At 40.4% G+C, this 16,690-nt stretch overlaps 1 protein-coding gene across 1 annotated transcript in view; it reads left to right on the top strand.

Annotated features, from left to right (window-relative positions):
- LOC116471039 (V-type proton ATPase subunit S1-like protein) overlaps positions 1–16,375 on the top strand; it is a 40,343-nt gene extending 23,968 nt beyond the window's left edge. Inside the window, 6 exon segments of the mRNA XM_032156916.2 lie at positions 1,171–1,211; positions 1,463–1,521; positions 2,300–2,535; positions 7,998–8,048; positions 10,367–10,607; positions 15,781–16,375. Coding sequence (XP_032012807.2) covers positions 1,171–1,211; positions 1,463–1,521; positions 2,300–2,535; positions 7,998–8,048; positions 10,367–10,607; positions 15,781–16,083 — 931 coding nt within the window. The 3' untranslated portion in view covers positions 16,084–16,375.
- Positions 16,376–16,690: the final 315 nt, after the last annotated feature.

Here is a 16,690-nt window from a genome sequence, read left to right as displayed (position 1 = left end):
AACAAATTAAATACTTAAGAGTAGAAATTTGGTTAAATACATTATGATACATTTTTATCATATAATACCACATGACATTAAAAATGTGTCAAAAGTATATAATTACATGGAAAATATTTGTGATATAGTTTTAATAAAAAAATTGCAAACTCTAAAACAGTATGTCCACAAAAATCCATTTTAAACTGTAAAAAGTAAATTATATACATATGTGGTGTGTGTGTGTGTTTGTGTTTGTATGCATATAGAGAGGATATATACACACACAAACACAAGGATATATATCATAATTTATATGCTCATAAGTTTCCAATATAACTTTTTGGTAATTGAGTCAGTCTTTTTTTTGAAAGGCTGGATGTTTTGGCTTTGATATGTTAACAATGCAATGTAGTATAAAATTTCACTGTAAAATGTTTTATATGCTTTATTACTTTGTTATTTTATATTTGTTATTGGTTAAACCTTAGCGTGTAGCACACTGCTTGGCACATAGTAGGCCCCCCCATAATATTATTCAATGAATAAGAATCAGGTTTGATTTAAAATAATTTTTCTGGCTGGTCATGATGGCTCACACCTGTAATTGCAGCACTTGGGGAGGCTGAGGTGGGTGGATCACCTGAGGTCAGGACTTCAAGAGCAGCCTGGCCAACATGGTGAAACCCCATCTCTACCGAAAATACAAGAATTAATAGAGTGTGGTGGTGCATGCCTGTAATCCCGGCTACTCAGGAGGTTGAGGTGGGAGAATCACTTGAACCCAGGAGGCAGAGGTTGCAAGGAGCTGAGATCACACCACTGGACTCCAGCTTGGGTGACAGAGTGAGACTCCATCTCATAAAATAAAATAAAACAAAATAAAATAAAATAAAATAAAATAAAAAATAAAAAAATTTTTCTTTCTAAAATTTTTCTTTATTTTTCATATTTTTTTGAAGAACATGTTACTTTCTCTCTCTGTTAAATGCAGAGACAACAGGGGAGAGACATATTAGTTTTTAAATGGGAAATTCACTATTAAGAAATGAACAGTTTTGGCAGGCTGTTTCTGCTCCTCTATTCTGAGATATAATAAAGTGAAATATACTTCTTAAAATTTCGTATAACATCTGAATTATAGATATTTATTCAGCATCTTTTAATTTTTTTGTTTTTTTCTGATTTCAGTTCTCCAACATCTTCAAATAAAGAAGTGGTTATGAAGAATGGTAAGACTCCAGTTGCCCACATGATTCCTTGTGGGGTGGAGAAGGGCTTTTTCTGTGATAGAATTCCCTGACCAATGAATGGTGTCTGTACCAGGAGTCACTCATGTGAAATCTTTTATACTAGTGCATTCTAAATTATGAGTGAAAAGGGGCTCAAGCTTGATATATGTGACAATGCTTAGCATTGCCACTCAATTACGTTAATAAATGACATTTAGCATTTGGTAACCACATCATTATTTATCTGACAGATCAGAATAATGGAGATATGAAACCAGTCCAGAATTTCACAACAGTACCAATCACACAGGTATGGCTACATCAGGAAACCAGATTGTAATCTAGCTCTAAAAAACTTAAAAACACATTTCAATCATGTCTGTGCTCTGTGAAAATATAAATTATAATTGTATTAATAAGTAACATTTTTGCTTCAAATTTGGGTGGGGAAACGTATTATGGAATCTTTTCTTTTTAAAAGTCAACTTTTATTTTGGGTACAGAGGGTCCATGTGCAGATTTGTTACGTGGGAATAGTGCATGATGCTGGGGTTTGCGGTATGAATCCCATCACCCTGATAGTGAGTATAGTATCAGATAGGTGGTTTTTTAACCCACTCCACTCCCTCCACCCTCCAATCATCCACAGTTTTGATGGTTTGCATATTTATGTCCATGTGTACTCAATGCGTAGCTCCCACTTATAAGTGAGAACATGTGGTATTTGGTTTTCTGTTTATTATGGAATCTTATAGTTGAGAAAAACCTAAAATACTTAATTTTACTTGCTCTCTTATATTTTCATTACAATATTCAGCTTCGCTTTTGTTGCTATAATAATAATAATCTTTAGTTACTGATAAGCTTAAGTTGCTCCTCTATTAACTAATTTTTCTTTTATCTGTATTTACACTAGAGTAATTGGTGTAAATTTCTTTCTTTGTATTGTACATTTTATGGGTTTTAATAAATGTATAATGGCATGTATTTACCATTACGGGATGTGAATTAGCTCTTTCATTTCTAGGAAGTCTTTTGTACCATAGACACAAATTCATCTCTTATGTTCTTTTTATTTGGTTAATTAGGCTCTCAACTACAATCTGAGCAAAGAAGGGCATTTAGAAAAAGAACCTTGGAATGCATTCAGCCATCATGTCCCAGTTAATGTCTCCATCGACGGAATTCCTTGCATTCTCTTCTGGGCCAAAAGAATAATGATTAAATTTAAGAACCAAACCTGGCTGGACCTTACAGATGAGACATTTGGTCAGAAGGTAACAGTGGACCCTGACAACCCAAATTGCAGTGAAGAAAGTGCTAGGTAAGTTGATCTCTCAGTTTGAGGAAGCCCCTAGGGCTATTGCGTTCTGTTAACTCTGCATTCAATTTTTTTTGTCATTTCAGAAAAAAAAGAGTAGGCTCCTTTGTATAGGACCCTGACACACATCTTTGAGGAAGTATTTACTGTCTAAAATAAAGGAACAAGTCAGAAGTTAACTTCAAAAATTGTTGGCTGGGTGTGGTGGCTCACGCCTGTAATCCCAGCACTTTGGGAGGCCGAGGGGGTGGATCACCTGAGGTCAGGAGTTGGAGACCAGCCTGGCCAACATGGTGAAACCTCGTCTCTACTAAAAATACAAAAATTAGCCTGGCGTGGTGGCGGGTGCCTGTAATCCCAGCTACTCAGGAGGCTGAGACAGGAGAATTGCTTGAACCTGGTCAGCACTTTGGGAGGCCGAGGGGGTGGATCACCTGAGGTCAGGAGTTGGAGACCAGCCTGGCCAACATGGTGAAACCTCGTCTCTACTAAAAATACAAAAATTAGCCTGGCGTGGTGGCGGGTGCCTGTAATCCCAGCTACTCAGGAGGCTGAGACAGGAGAATTGCTTGAACCTGGGAGGTGGAGGTTGCGGTGAGCTGAGATCACGCCATTGCACTCCAGCCTGGGTGACAGAGTGAGACTCCATCTGGAAAAAAAAAAAAAAAAAATTGTTATATTTTCCTGGCAGTTTTCTTCTGAACCTTTTTGCTAATTGTCAGAATAACTTGTAGAAAATGAGACTTTGGAAAGCGAGGGTTCTCAAACTCATTTTGAGAATAGCAAAGGATTCCAGGCTTGGTCTCAATTCCAAATGTTAGGTGTCAAACTACTTTTATTCTATCAGGGAAGAGATCACATATCCCAGCAGGGTCATACACATTCTAGTGGGTGACACACTAGCCAGGGCAAATGCTTGACTCTGCGGAGGTGGGGGGCAGGGGGGTGTCAGTGTGCTGAAATAGTGGAATATTGCCTGTTTGCAAATATGCAAGGGTACTTTTTAATGGCTAAATTCCAGATAATTCTTCAGGACATTTCAAAATGATTGGAATAATTAGTTTTGATCTGAGATAAGCAGATTAAACAAATAACATGTTTGAAGGGCAAATCAATTTCCAATGCCTTTCTCTGCTTTTCAGTCATCCAAGCAAAAATTTTTGCTTTTATTTATTTTGGTCCAGGGAGAAGAAATCTGGCATGTCCTGCTTGCTTTCTATAAACCTTCTTTCAACATTTGTTGGTAAAATAGATCCTTTTGGAAGATTCTCTGCATTTGTTCTGGTTTGGTTTAGATGGGTAGGATACTTTATGTAAAGCATAACAGTGTGTGTGTGTGTGTGTGTGTGTGTGTGTGTGTATTCTTTTTCTACTTTATGTACTTTAGCTGGAAAGGTCCTTTTATTCCTGAACTTTACTTCTCACTTAAAAATTCTTGACGATGGGTAAATATGGATTCTATTAATATACAATTAAAAGTCATATTACAAATCTTAGTATCTTGCTGTTCAGAATGACAATCTTTTATTAGCGATTTAGGGAAATGTAAGTGGAAGCATTTAGAGTCCTCTCAGATTTGTTTATCCTGTTATAGCTCAACTATCCAAGGCTATCAAAGAGACTACGGGAGGCTGAGAGCTCAGAACCCTTTCCTGGGGTGCTAATTAATTCCCCACAGGGCTCTTTATTTGTGGTCAGTTGCAAGGAGAGAGGCCGCCTGCTTGGGGATAATCTTGCCTGTCTATGGCTGACTGGCTCTCCTTGATTCCATTTATCCTGATCCTAGGGCATTTGTGGGAGAAAATCAGGGTCCTACAGTTGTTTGTTTGTTTATTTACTTTTTTATTTTATTTTTTTAATTTTATTTTTGACAGAGTTTCGCTCTTGTTGCCCAAGCTGGAGTGCAATGGCGTGATCTCAGCTCACTGCAACCTCTGCCTCCCAGGTTCAAGCGATTCTCCTGCCTCAGCCTCCTGAGTAGCTGGGATTACAGGCACGTGCCACCACGCCTGACTAGATTTTTGTATTTTTAGTAGAGACGGGGTTTCATCATGTTGGCCAGGCTGGTCTCGAACTCCTGACCTCAGGTGATCTGCCCACCTCATTCTCTCAAAGTGCTGGGATTACAGGCTTGAGCCGCCGTGCCCGGGCGTCTACAGCTTTTTTTTTTTCTTTTTTTTGCTGGGTTTTAGAGATCTTGTGATTACTGGGAACCTAGAGAAGGAAAGAATGAAAACATGGCTTCTAGGCCCAGTTCTACCAGTGAGCTTTGTGATTTTACAGGCAAGACCTGTAGGATCATCATCTGTCAAATGGAGATGATGGCATCTATTCATTATAGCTATGAGGCCTTGAGAATTTACTGTGGGCCAGGCACGGTGAGGTCTTCATAGGCCGATGTCTGTTATTCCTCACAGTAACTCTCAGAGTCACAGGCATTTGTCACAGAAGTTAGAAAACTTGCTAAAGTCATGGAGCGTGTATGTTCATAGAGCTGGGGTTTAAAACATCTTTAAAAATGACCATTTATCTTCTTCCTCTTGGCCCTATCTGACAAGGTTGTGAAAAACACATGAGGAAATACATGCATAAGCACTTTGAGATCTTGTCAAGTGCTATTCAAAGTATTAATAGTAGTAGCATTCTTTTCCTACTTGACATCCCAATGATAACTAGAGTGAAATAGTGTCTAATTTCTCCAGTAAGCTTCGGGTCTCACAGGACACAAATTAAAGATTAGGCAGAACCTGACTGACTTTTTGGTCACTGCTTAGAATTCTATTCAGGTGTGAGCCCTGAGTATGCAGCGTCCACCTGCTGGAGTCCTGCACACGGAGTGTGCAGACATCCTGGACAGCCTGCCCAAAGAGGAGCAACAGGAGGCTTCCAGGAAGGGAGGTGTCAAGGACCAGCTGCTGAGACCTAGTGGCTGATTCCTGTGAATTGCATGGATGAGCCAGATGCCCTTGTAGTGCTGGCAAGGAAATCTTAAGATCTTAAGAAGCAGAATGGGAGTTGCTGAAATAACAAACTGAAACAAAGACATAACCATGTAAGGTCAAAAGCACGGATTAAAAAAAGATGACCACGTTTTAGCTCTTGGAAACAAAATGTGCAGAGAGAGGCAAATTGTTGGCAGACGGATTTGCTACGGAAGTCTTTTTAAATAGTGAAAGCCCTGCAAATAGAGCATAATCCCAGCATCTGTGTGTATTTGGAATTTAGGCAATTATAGCCTCAAGAATTCAGAATCCATTTTACATGTGTGAGAGTAGAACACTTGAAAGAGTAAAAAGAGCTCCTTTTTGAGTAGCTCTTGTTCCAGGTTGTATTTCTCCTTTGTGTTCCCAATTGATGGCACAGTGCCTGATACTTAAAGATCCTCATGGCTGAGCACGGTGGCTCACACCTGTAATCCCAGTACTTTGGGAGGTCAAGATGGGCAGATCACCAGAGGTCAGGAGTTAGGGACCAGCCTGGCCAACATGACGAAACCCTGTCTTTAGTAAAAATACAAAAATTAGCCAGGTGTGGTGGTGCATGCCTGTAGTCCCAGCTACACAGGAGGCTGAGGTGGGAGGATTGTTTGAGCCCGGGAGGTGGAAGTTGCAGTGAGTGGAGATTATGCCACTGCCCCTGAGCATGTGCAATAGAACAAGACCCTGTCTCAAAAAAAAAAAAAAAAAAAAGGCAACAAACATTTTCATCATGCCCCAAAGTTTCTGTGTGTTTCTTTGTAATGCGTCTTTCCAACCACTGTCACATCTCCAGATAACCACTGATCTGCTATCATTATCAATTAGTTTGCATGTTCTAGAATTTTATATAGTGACGTGTGTACTCTTTTTTAGTGTAGCCACTGTCACTTAGCTTAATGATTTTGATAATCTTCCATGTTACTGCATGTGTTAATGGTATTTCCCTTTTCATTGCTGAGTAGTAGTCCATATTATAGATGTTCCACAACTTATTTATCCATTCACCTGTTGATAGAAATTTGTTTTTTCCCTCACTTTTTGCATAACTTTCCAAGTAAAGTCACTATGAACATTCATGTACAAGTCGTTGTGGCAGCAGGTATCTTCGTTTCTCTTAACTGTCATTCCAACTAGGAGTAGACTGCCTGGATCATATGGTATGTGTATGTTTACCTTTTTAGAAAACAGCCAAACTGTTTTTTAAAGTGGCTGCATCATTTTTCCTTTTCTCCAGCATCGTATGAGAGTTCCAGTTGCTTCACATTCTCACTAACACTTCGTATGGTCAGAGTGAGACTAGAGAAAGCATTTTTATATTTCTGCATGTTTAGGAATTTCTGAACAAATTTTTACTGGGAACTGGGTTAAAAGATAAGTGTTAGAGTTAATGAGAGATTTACCTCTTGAAAGGAATGTGTTCATGTATCAAGGGGTAATGAAATTCAAGGCCATAGAGACATTCCAGGGGTTAGAAACTCAGAGAGGCTTATCTTATCCTCCCCTTGGAGATCTTTATTTACATACCATGGGTGTGAGACCTGCAGCCATTTGTCTCCTTATGATGAGTGATTTGCTTCCATCCAAAGGCTAATTAAACTCTTTCATCCAAAGACTAATCATCCCTCTTCTCTTTCTAAGGAGAATTTATTGACACCAGAGGAGCAAATGTTTCTCTCCCTCTCTTGGGAGGTGAGAAGGAAACCACGGTCTCTCTCCTATATAAGCTCCCAGATTCATAATTTGGTGTTGCTCATCTGTATTACAAATCCCAATATGTGTAGGATGACATCTGGCTCTTCACATGCTGCCTGGGTGGGGGAGAATTGGATTAGAAGAGGGAACCAATACGATTGTTCCCATGAGTAAGTCAATTCATCTGTCTTCGCTCTGGGAAATCTTATGTTTACTCTTTGGAAAATAGGAATAAATGTAGGTATTAAAAGCTTAAGAGTTAGTTTAAAAAATGTTTTAGCCATTCTGATTCCTGTACTGTGTTATCTTTATTGTGGTTTTATTTTACGTTTTCCGAATGTCTAATGGTCCTGAGCATCTTTTCATGTACTTATTGACCATTTGTATATCTTTCTTTAAAACATGCTCGAGTCTTCTGACAATTTTTACGATTTTTACATTGGGCTGTCTTTTGTTGAGTTGTTAGTGTTATTTATTGTATTCTGGATAGAGTTCTTTATGTATACATGTTGTGTGTATTTTCTCCTGTTGCGTGGCTTGCCTTGTTTTCTTAAACAGTGTCTTTTGAAGAGTAAAAGTTTTGGATTTTAGTAAAATGCAATTTATCAGTTGTTTCTTTTATGGTTCATGCCTTTGTACTTTTTTCAGGAAACCATTGCCTACCTCAAGATTAAAAAAATGTTCTATACATTTTGTGTGTTAGGTGTTACGTGATCCACCTTGAGATAACTTTTGAGTAGATATGAAGTTAGGGTCATTCCTATTTTCATATACTGCGTTGGTTCCTTTTCTTAGGTTGTCTTTGAAGCTTGGTGATGCTGGAAACCCCAGAAGTCTTGCTATAAGGTAGGTAGGACACCGCTTTGGAGTATCACAGTTTCAGCACTTCAGATTAGCTCTATAGAATTTATTCATTCCACATGTGCGAAGCGAGGGCTTGCTATATGCCCAAACACTGTGACACATCGCATGCTAATTACACTGAAAAGTTGGTGCTGTGATATGATGGGATCCTGTACTAATGCTTTCTTTCTAAAAGTTTCTACCAAAATACCCATAGTTCTTCTCTCTTCCCCACCCCCATGCCGCCTGCATTAGGGACTTAGAAAACTCCCAATCCTGAGAATGTAATATCCTTTTCCTCTGAGAAAGAAGACAATAGAAATAAAGCTCTAAGGGCTGGGGCTCTGGTTTGAAATTATTTTCTATAGCTTCTTATAATGAATCACACTTACTATTTAACAACAATGAAAAAGCCTCATTACGTGTATTCCCCCAGCAGACACAGAGGCCTACAGTTTTTTGGTGTTTAGGTATGAAAGGATGCATCTGTCAACAAAGACTTTAGCCAAGCAGTTAGGAACTGCTCCTGAGGTGGGGGGAGCAATTTGAAGGCATTTTTTTTCTTATAAAAATACAGTGCATCCCTTCCTATAAGACAAACTTGTTAGTGGAGATAAGTAGTTGTGTCTTTAACATTATTTGGAAAACCAGCAGGATTGTGCTAGGGCAGTCTTTCTTAAGCTTTGCTCTATGGGACACTTCTGCTCTGTAAAAATATTTATAAGATTTTACGAAAAGGGGATTCTGTGGTCAAATGTGTCTGGGAACGACTCTAAACCGTGTCTTCCTCTTGGCAATTCACAGTGTAAATTTGTATGTTAAAGTTTCTGAGAAAAAATAATCTTAAGGAAGACTATTGCACTTTGTAACTTTGACTAACTCAGTGTTTCCTGTGTTTAATTTTGGAGAGCCTTCTTCCTCAGAACACTTGTCTATGTATCGTGGGAGACTAGTGTTTCACTGATAATTTAGAAAATATATGTCATCATCTTTCAGAGCAACTTTACAAGTAAATAGAATACCACAAGGTGACCAAATACACATGTCTGTTTGATCTAGAAATGATTATTATTATTTATTCTGATGATACAGGTATGTAGCAGAAACTGTCAGTACCCCATGAATATCTACATGGTCCTTTCCATCTGAGAGCACTGTAGCCTACCTGCTGAACTTTCAACTCCCTGCCTCTCTTTGCCTAAAAGCTTTCTCTGGCCCACTGCCCCCAGTCCCTGGCCCAGCAGCCTTCAACCAATGACTGGAGGAAACATACACACACCTCAGCTCCCTCCCCGTCAGGTGAGATAACTCAGCAGCATGTGCTGTACTCTGGCTCCCAGTTTCCATCATGGCCATGAAGCCCTGCTTGTCCACATTGGAAACTTGCTTAATAATATGCCTCTTTTAGCTGCCTTCCCTTCTCTGTCATTTCTTTTCTCTCCATTTTACGTATTTTGAATGACTAAACTCCTCTGAATATTTCTTATATTTACACCCTTGTCTTAGGGTCTGCTTGTAGATAAGCCAAACAGAAACAAGAAAAACTAATGAAAACAGAAAAATCAGAAAATATTGAGCTACAGAAAGAAGAAAATGAAAATCATCAATAATCTAAACGCCATTTGCAATCACTACTAATGTTTTAATCTCTATCCTTCCAGACATTTTTTTAATGCAGTCACATATTTTTTTAAAAATGGAAATAAAATGATAATGACAAGTAAATTATGACTTTTTCATGGCTGGAAAACAGTCCATTCCAAAAGAGTTAAGATTGGATTTGAAGCCCAGCTCTGACACTTACTCTCCAAGTGAGCTTATTCAAGCCCTTTGTGTCTTAGATTCCTCGGCTGTGAAGTTAGAATAGGGACATTATCTATCACATGGTGTTGAAGTGAAGATTAAACACAATACACCTACATAACACAGAAGTTATTAAGAGAGCTATTACTATTATTTTAAACCACAATTTAGCAAATTCTTCATTGATGCCCATTTAAGTTTTTCTCAAATTTTTTGAATAATAAACACATAATGAAGTGTTGATTCTAAAAAAGGAAAAACAAAACAAAACAAACCCAAACTTTGTGTGTTTTTTCTTTCGTAGGAATTTCCACTGTCCACTTTGGGGGCTGCCCTGTCATTTGCTCTTTTTCCATCCATCCAGGGAAGGCTCTGCAGCAAAAGTGAAGCCTCTCCCCAAGCCCGTTCTGCCGCCTGACAAAAGAGGGCGCCATTGTACTGTTCATAGACGATGCCTTGCGTCAGTAAATGTGGGAAAAGTTCTTTAGGAGTAATGCTGTTTTTATAACCATTTTCACATTCATCCTTACCAATTACAACAAGTTGTCCATGCAGAGTTGGTTTAGTTTGTGCCAAGTCGAGATCATTTCCAACAATTCAATCCAAGCAGTCTTTAACCCAACTGGCGTATATGCTCCCTCTGGTTACTCCTACCGCTGCCAACGTGTGGGCAGCCTGCAGCAGGACCAGGCCCTCTTGCTGCCCAGCGACACAGATGATGGGTCGAGCCTATGGGAGGTCACTTTTATTGATTTCCAGGTAATAAACTAAAACCTATGCTCAATGCACCTGCGTTTTTGTTACCAAAAGAGCTCAGTGTTTGTTTAAAAACACCTGAAACAAACCTAGATGCTTAAGGAAAAAGAGAAGTAGATGCCTTTAAAAGAATATTGGTGGTTTTTTTCCTTTGTCTTTTAAGGTATGAAGTGGAATAGGATAGAGAATTTTATCTCCCTGTGCCCCCCACCTCCTACCCAGGGCTTGCTTTTACATTCAGCTTTATCCAGCATGAATAATTATCAGTGAGGAATGCCAGCCATCTAAGCCCTAGTGAAGCTGTGGGTGAAGCCAGGGACTGACACTTCCTGGACTGAGAGGCCCTTCTGGGGAGAGGCATTGGCGGACAATTATTTTATTTCCTTCAGGGAGTGGCGCAGTGATCTTATCAGGGAAGATAAGAAGTACATCGGCAGTGTGAGTGACAGCTTTGGCAGTTAGTAGGAAGGGACTCGGGGGAGTCAAAAATATCCCAAAGATCTTCTTGAAAGTATTTGGAGAAAGGAATGGGGTGTAAGAGATTCCTTTTCACCACCAGAATCTTAGGCTGAGAGACATTCTGTCAAGTTCCTCTATCCTGTTTACCTGTGAATGAAGCTTAGCTTGTTCCTACCACTCCCTGAAATAGTAGGCAGGGCTTTGCATGTACCTCTTATGGGCACATTCCAACCTTTTCCAAATATATATGGGCATTGGCATATATGCATATTCTTCCCTTCCATCCTTCCCAAGCTTAGAGAAGTGTGGTGTGGATGAAAGGCAGTTTGGGGCAGGGAAGGAGCTCGCATTTTGGAGTCAGACAGACCTGGTTTCAAATTACTGCTCAGCCACCAGGGCAAGTTACTTAACCTCTCTCAATTTCTCACCTATCTTTATTAATGTAAAGAATACGTGGCCTAAGATACGTGGAAACACTCAGGAGTGTGCCAGGCATGGACTAACAATAATTGCTACCTGTGAGTGTCCCGTGTGTGTTGGTGCCGTGGTCGTTATTTTATGTACTTTGTCTTCAGAACTTACCATAATGCTGCAAGGTCGTTTTATGAATGAGGTGACTGAATCTCTGATAATCACATAATTTTTCTAAAGAGTATAACTGGTAAATGGTAGAGGCAGAACTCAAATTCTGGACAGTTTGGTTCCAAGGATTCTTTGAGTCTTGTGTGTGTGTGTGTGTGTGTGTGTGTGTGTGTATAAAATGTTTATGAATATTATTTATATTATGTATGTGTATGTCTATACATGTGTGTATGTGTGTGTGTATATATACATATAGAGAAATGGCAGTGAGGATATAATGACAACAAGGAATATTTTACAAATAATTTCGCCTAATTAGACCAGGGGAATTGATTGATTTATACCTCTACCTTGTTCCAGGAATGACTTAGTTGACTTACAGAAATACCACTTATGAAAAATTACTTTCAAAAATAGGCAAATCACTTCACATCCATTAGGATGGCTATTATAAACAACAACAAACAAACAGAAAATAAAAAGTGTTGGCAAGGACAGGGAGAAGTTGGAACTCTTGTGCATTGCTGTTGGGAATGTAAAACGGTGTGGATGCTGTGGCAAATAGTATGCAGTTTCCTCAAGAAGTTAAACATACAATTACCAAGGGATCCAGCAACTCTGCTTCTGGCTGTATACCCCAAATCGTTGAAAACAGGGACTTGAACAGCTTTCACCTGTGTTTATACCTACGTTCATGGCAGCATTATTCACAATAACCAAAAGGTGCAAGCAACGCAAATGTCTATCAATGGATGAATGGATCAACAAATCTAGTGTATATGTACAATAGAGTATTATTCAGCATTAAAAATGAAGAAAATTTAGGGGTTGGGCATGGTGGCTCATGCCTTTAAACCCAGCACTTAGGGAGGCTGAGGCAGGAGGATCACTCTTGAGCCCAGGAGTTTGAGACCAGCCTAGGCAACATAGTGAGACCCCCATCTCTACAAACAATTTTTAAAAAAGAAATTAGCTGGGGGCATAGTGGTGTCACCTGTAGTCCCAGCTACTTGGGAGGCTGAGGTGGGAGGATTGCTTGAGCCCAGGAGGTCGAGGCTTCAGTGAGCCAAGACTGTACCACTGCACTCCAGCCTGAGTGACAGATGCCTCAAAAAAAAATTAAATTTAAAAAGGGGAAGGAAATTTGGATACATGCTACAACATGAATGAATGTTGAAGACATAATGCTAAGTGGAATAAGCCAGCCACAACAGGACAAATATTGCATCATTTCATTTATATGAGGTACTTACAGTTGTCAAACCCCAAGATGGAAAGTAGAATAGTAGTCGCCAGGGACTGAAGGGAGGAGGGAATGGGCAGTTAGTGTTTAATGGGAGTAATGTTTCAGTATTGCAAGATGTGAAAGCATTCTGGAGATGGATGGCGGCAATGGTTGCACAACAATGTGAATGTACTTAATATCCCTGAACTGTATACACTTAAAATGGTTAGAGGATAAATTTTATATCATATATATTTTATAATAAAAAATTAAAACAAAAAATTTAGCAAAGACTTGGGGGTAGAGAAACACAAAGGAAGAAAATGTCAGAGCCACCAGTGAGGTTAATATACAAAACCACGAGACCATCTGTCTGCACTGGCTGGAGGCGGCACAGGAATTTGGCTCTGAAGTTCTGGAGCAGCCAGTATGAGAAACACTCAGTTACATGTTCACAGGCTCCCTAAGACTACTGCCAATGTGCTTGGGATAAGCACATTCATCCCTGGTGGTGTGAGATGTATACATCCTCATCAGCATTCTTATTATAAACACAGCTTTCAGGGGGACAGGTTGGCCTTGTTGAAACCCCCTTCATGTGAAGAGATGGCAGAACACAAGCTCAGTCCAGGGGAGAGGAGGTGATGGTGATGGTGGTGAGGTATGTGTACAAAAGGCTGCTGTCCACATGCACAGCTCTTCTGGCCTGGCTTATGGTGGGAATAGAGTATACAGCGATGTGGCTGGTGCGGCAAACTCAAGTACCTTGGGTAACTGGTGAGTTGGGCTGGGACCGTGGCAAAGGGTAGCCTTCATCACAATGAGCATTTTACAAATTCAACTGCAGCTGATTTTTGCTTTGTAGGAATGCAGGGCTGGTGTTGCTGGGTCTTTTCAATAGAAGCTAGAATGGTAGATTCTCACAGGAAATTTTCAGGATATTCCGAGTACTGGGTCAAACAAAACTCACCTGTGAGCTAGAAACAGCATGTCTGTATAACCTCTAGTCCAGGAAATGGGTGGACAATGTATCCTTCAGGCATTCTCCACACTTACTGTTCTCAACCAAGTCTTGTTAAGAATTAAGTGGCAGTTGGCCGGGCGTGGTGGCTCAAGCCTGTAATCCCAGCACTTTAGGAGGCCAAGATGGATGGATCACCTGAGGTCAGGAGTTCGAGACTAGCCCGGCCAACATGGTGAAACCCTGTCTCTACTAAAAATACAAAAATTAGCTGGGCATGGTGGCAAGCACCTGTAATCCCAGCTACTTGGGAGGCTGAGGCAGGAGAATCGCTTGAACCCTGGAGGTGGAGGTTGCAGTGAGCCGAAATCCTGTCATTGCACTCCAGCCTGGGCGACAAGAGCAAAACTTCATCTCAAGAAAGAAAAAAAAAAAAAAGAATTAAGTGGCAGTCAACCTGAGGACGTTCTCCTTGGTTGGAGTTGCAGAATCAAGAGAGGTCCTTTTTTGTCATGGAGGAGCTTGACTCTTCAGGCACCAGTCTGAAGAGAAGGTCACTTCGTCTCTTTACAGGAGGTGCTGGGCAGGGATCCCCGAAGCCAGGACAAGAGTCTCCTTCAGGATCTGCTTTGGGTTCATTCGAGAGCACAGACAGTTGGGCGAGCAAGGCCCCTTGTGTCTATGGAGTGATGGGCGGCCTCAATAATTTTAGCATGAGACAATGCCAAAGTGCTCACTTAAGCCATCAAAGTGAATTTTCAGTAAAGCACTCATGGATAGTTCAGTTGTCTGATGTACTCTTTAAAAACTGAGTAGGTGTCTGAATGAGGAAATGCTGTGTAGGGTCATACTTTTAAAGCCAGCTAGACAGGAAGCTGTCTTCCACAAGCGATGGCTCTTGTTTTAAAGTAATTGCTCTGTAGTCCTGTTTCATTTTGACAGTATTAGATATCAGTGCCAGTTCTCAATTTGAACCTCTCTTCCTTTCAAGTAATTATACCATTTCATCTGCACACAATGGAAGCTTTTCTTTCTATTTGGTTGGTGCAAAAGTGATTGCGGTTTTTGCCATTAAACCTAATGGGTAGGATGCAAGGAGGGGCTGGTATCCACCTCGTCCAAAAATGGGACAAAGCCCGTATGATAAAACCAATAGAGAGAGAGAGAGAGGGTAGGGGGGAGGAAGAGACAGAACCCACCAGGAGCTATGGAGTATGAGTCTGACGCCCACTGCCCAGGTTTCAATTACACCATCACAACATTTACTGTTATGTGACTCTGGGCAAGTTACTTAATTTTTCTGTGCCTCAGTTTCCTCATCCATAAAGTAGGAGTAAAATAGTAAGTTACTCATAGGCTCTTTGCCTACTAAACAAATTAAGGCAGTATATGGTGCACAAAAACCTTCAATACGTGTTAGCTTTTATGATTATTATTTATGTTTTACCTCACTAAGGATCATGACATCCCCCTTCAAAGACTCTTCCTCATTCCTGTCAATAGAATCAAAGGCAGAGGAACGGAGACTTAAAATCTTTGTGAAACTTATACTACCCTTATAAAATTTTGAGTGTGCTTTGAATTTTAGAGACACCACAGCAGTTGTGGTTTTTACATGAACTGGAATATTTCTAAGGATCAGATTAAAAGAGGTTTTATTTCAGAGCCTTGAAATCAAGGTTTTATTTCAGAGTCTGGAATTTCATGAGCCTCCTAGTTATGATATCCATACATCCCAGAATTTCTGGGTCAGTCCTGTTTTAAGATTGAGTTGCATTGTCCCCATAAGCATAATCACGTTTGTCAAGTTGTGTGGTTAAATTATTCAGCAAATATAGTGACAGTATGTTAAATTTGGCTACCTAGGGGCCAGAACTGCCAGCCCAACTGGGAAGTAGATCCTAGGAGAGAAGGGATGTATCATTTCAGCTTCTTCCTTTCTCCTGCAGATCCAAGGTTTTGCCATCAAGGGGGGATGATTTACCAAGGCCCAAGACTGCACCTCCTCCTTCTCACCAGCTCTTCTGATCGGCCTGGCAATGTCCCTGATCCTGCTGCTGGTGTTGGCCTACGCCCTGCACATGCTCATCTACCTGCGATATCTGGACCGACAATACGATCTCATCGCCTCTCCTGCCCACTTCTCGCAGCTGAAACCTCGAGACACAGCCGAAGAGAAGGAGCTGCTGAGGAGCCAGGGGGCTGAATGGTATGAACTGAGAAGCCAACAGATCAGCAAAATCTATGTTTAGCAGCACAGGCTGGCCCCCACCACATCCACAGTGGGCTCTGAAAGTTGTTTCTGTTCTGTGCTATTTGACTTGTGAATTACAGATTTTCACCAAATGGCTTGATTACAAAAAAAAAATGAAAAAACAAAAAAAGGGAATAGATAATGAATTCTTTTTGAACCATCCACTGGCCTACTTAGGTAGACTTGGGGCAATCAAAAAAGGCATCTCAGGGATCCCACAGAGACAAATATGACTGTTAGTTGCCTCAAAGTACCCTGAAAGCAAAGGGGTATTTCAAGTAGGGAAAAAGAAAGAGAGAGAGAAGAAGAAGGAGGAGGAGGAGGAGGAGAAGGAGGAGGAGGAGAAGGAGGAGGAGGAGAAGGAGGAGGAGGAGAAGGAGGAGGAGGAGGAGCAGGAGGAAGAGGAGGAGGAGGAGGGGAGGGAGGGAGGGAGAGGGAGAGAGAGAGAGAGAAAGATTGGCAACCCAGAGAAAGGAAAACACACTTGGTCTTCCTTGCCTGTGCCAGTTTGGATGTGATAATTATAGAAGTAATAAACCAAGATTATCTGGAAGTTCATAATTTAAACTATTTTGTAACATAATTTGCATTTCTAGATATTATGT

Source organism: Hylobates moloch, unplaced genomic scaffold (assembly GCF_009828535.3).
Source record: "Hylobates moloch isolate HMO894 unplaced genomic scaffold, HMol_V3 SCAFFOLD_6, whole genome shotgun sequence".
NCBI classification, from domain to species: Eukaryota; Metazoa; Chordata; class Mammalia; order Primates; family Hylobatidae; genus Hylobates; species Hylobates moloch.
Note: the sequence above shows the minus strand (reverse complement) of the source record. Positions and strands in the feature narration are given on the sequence as shown.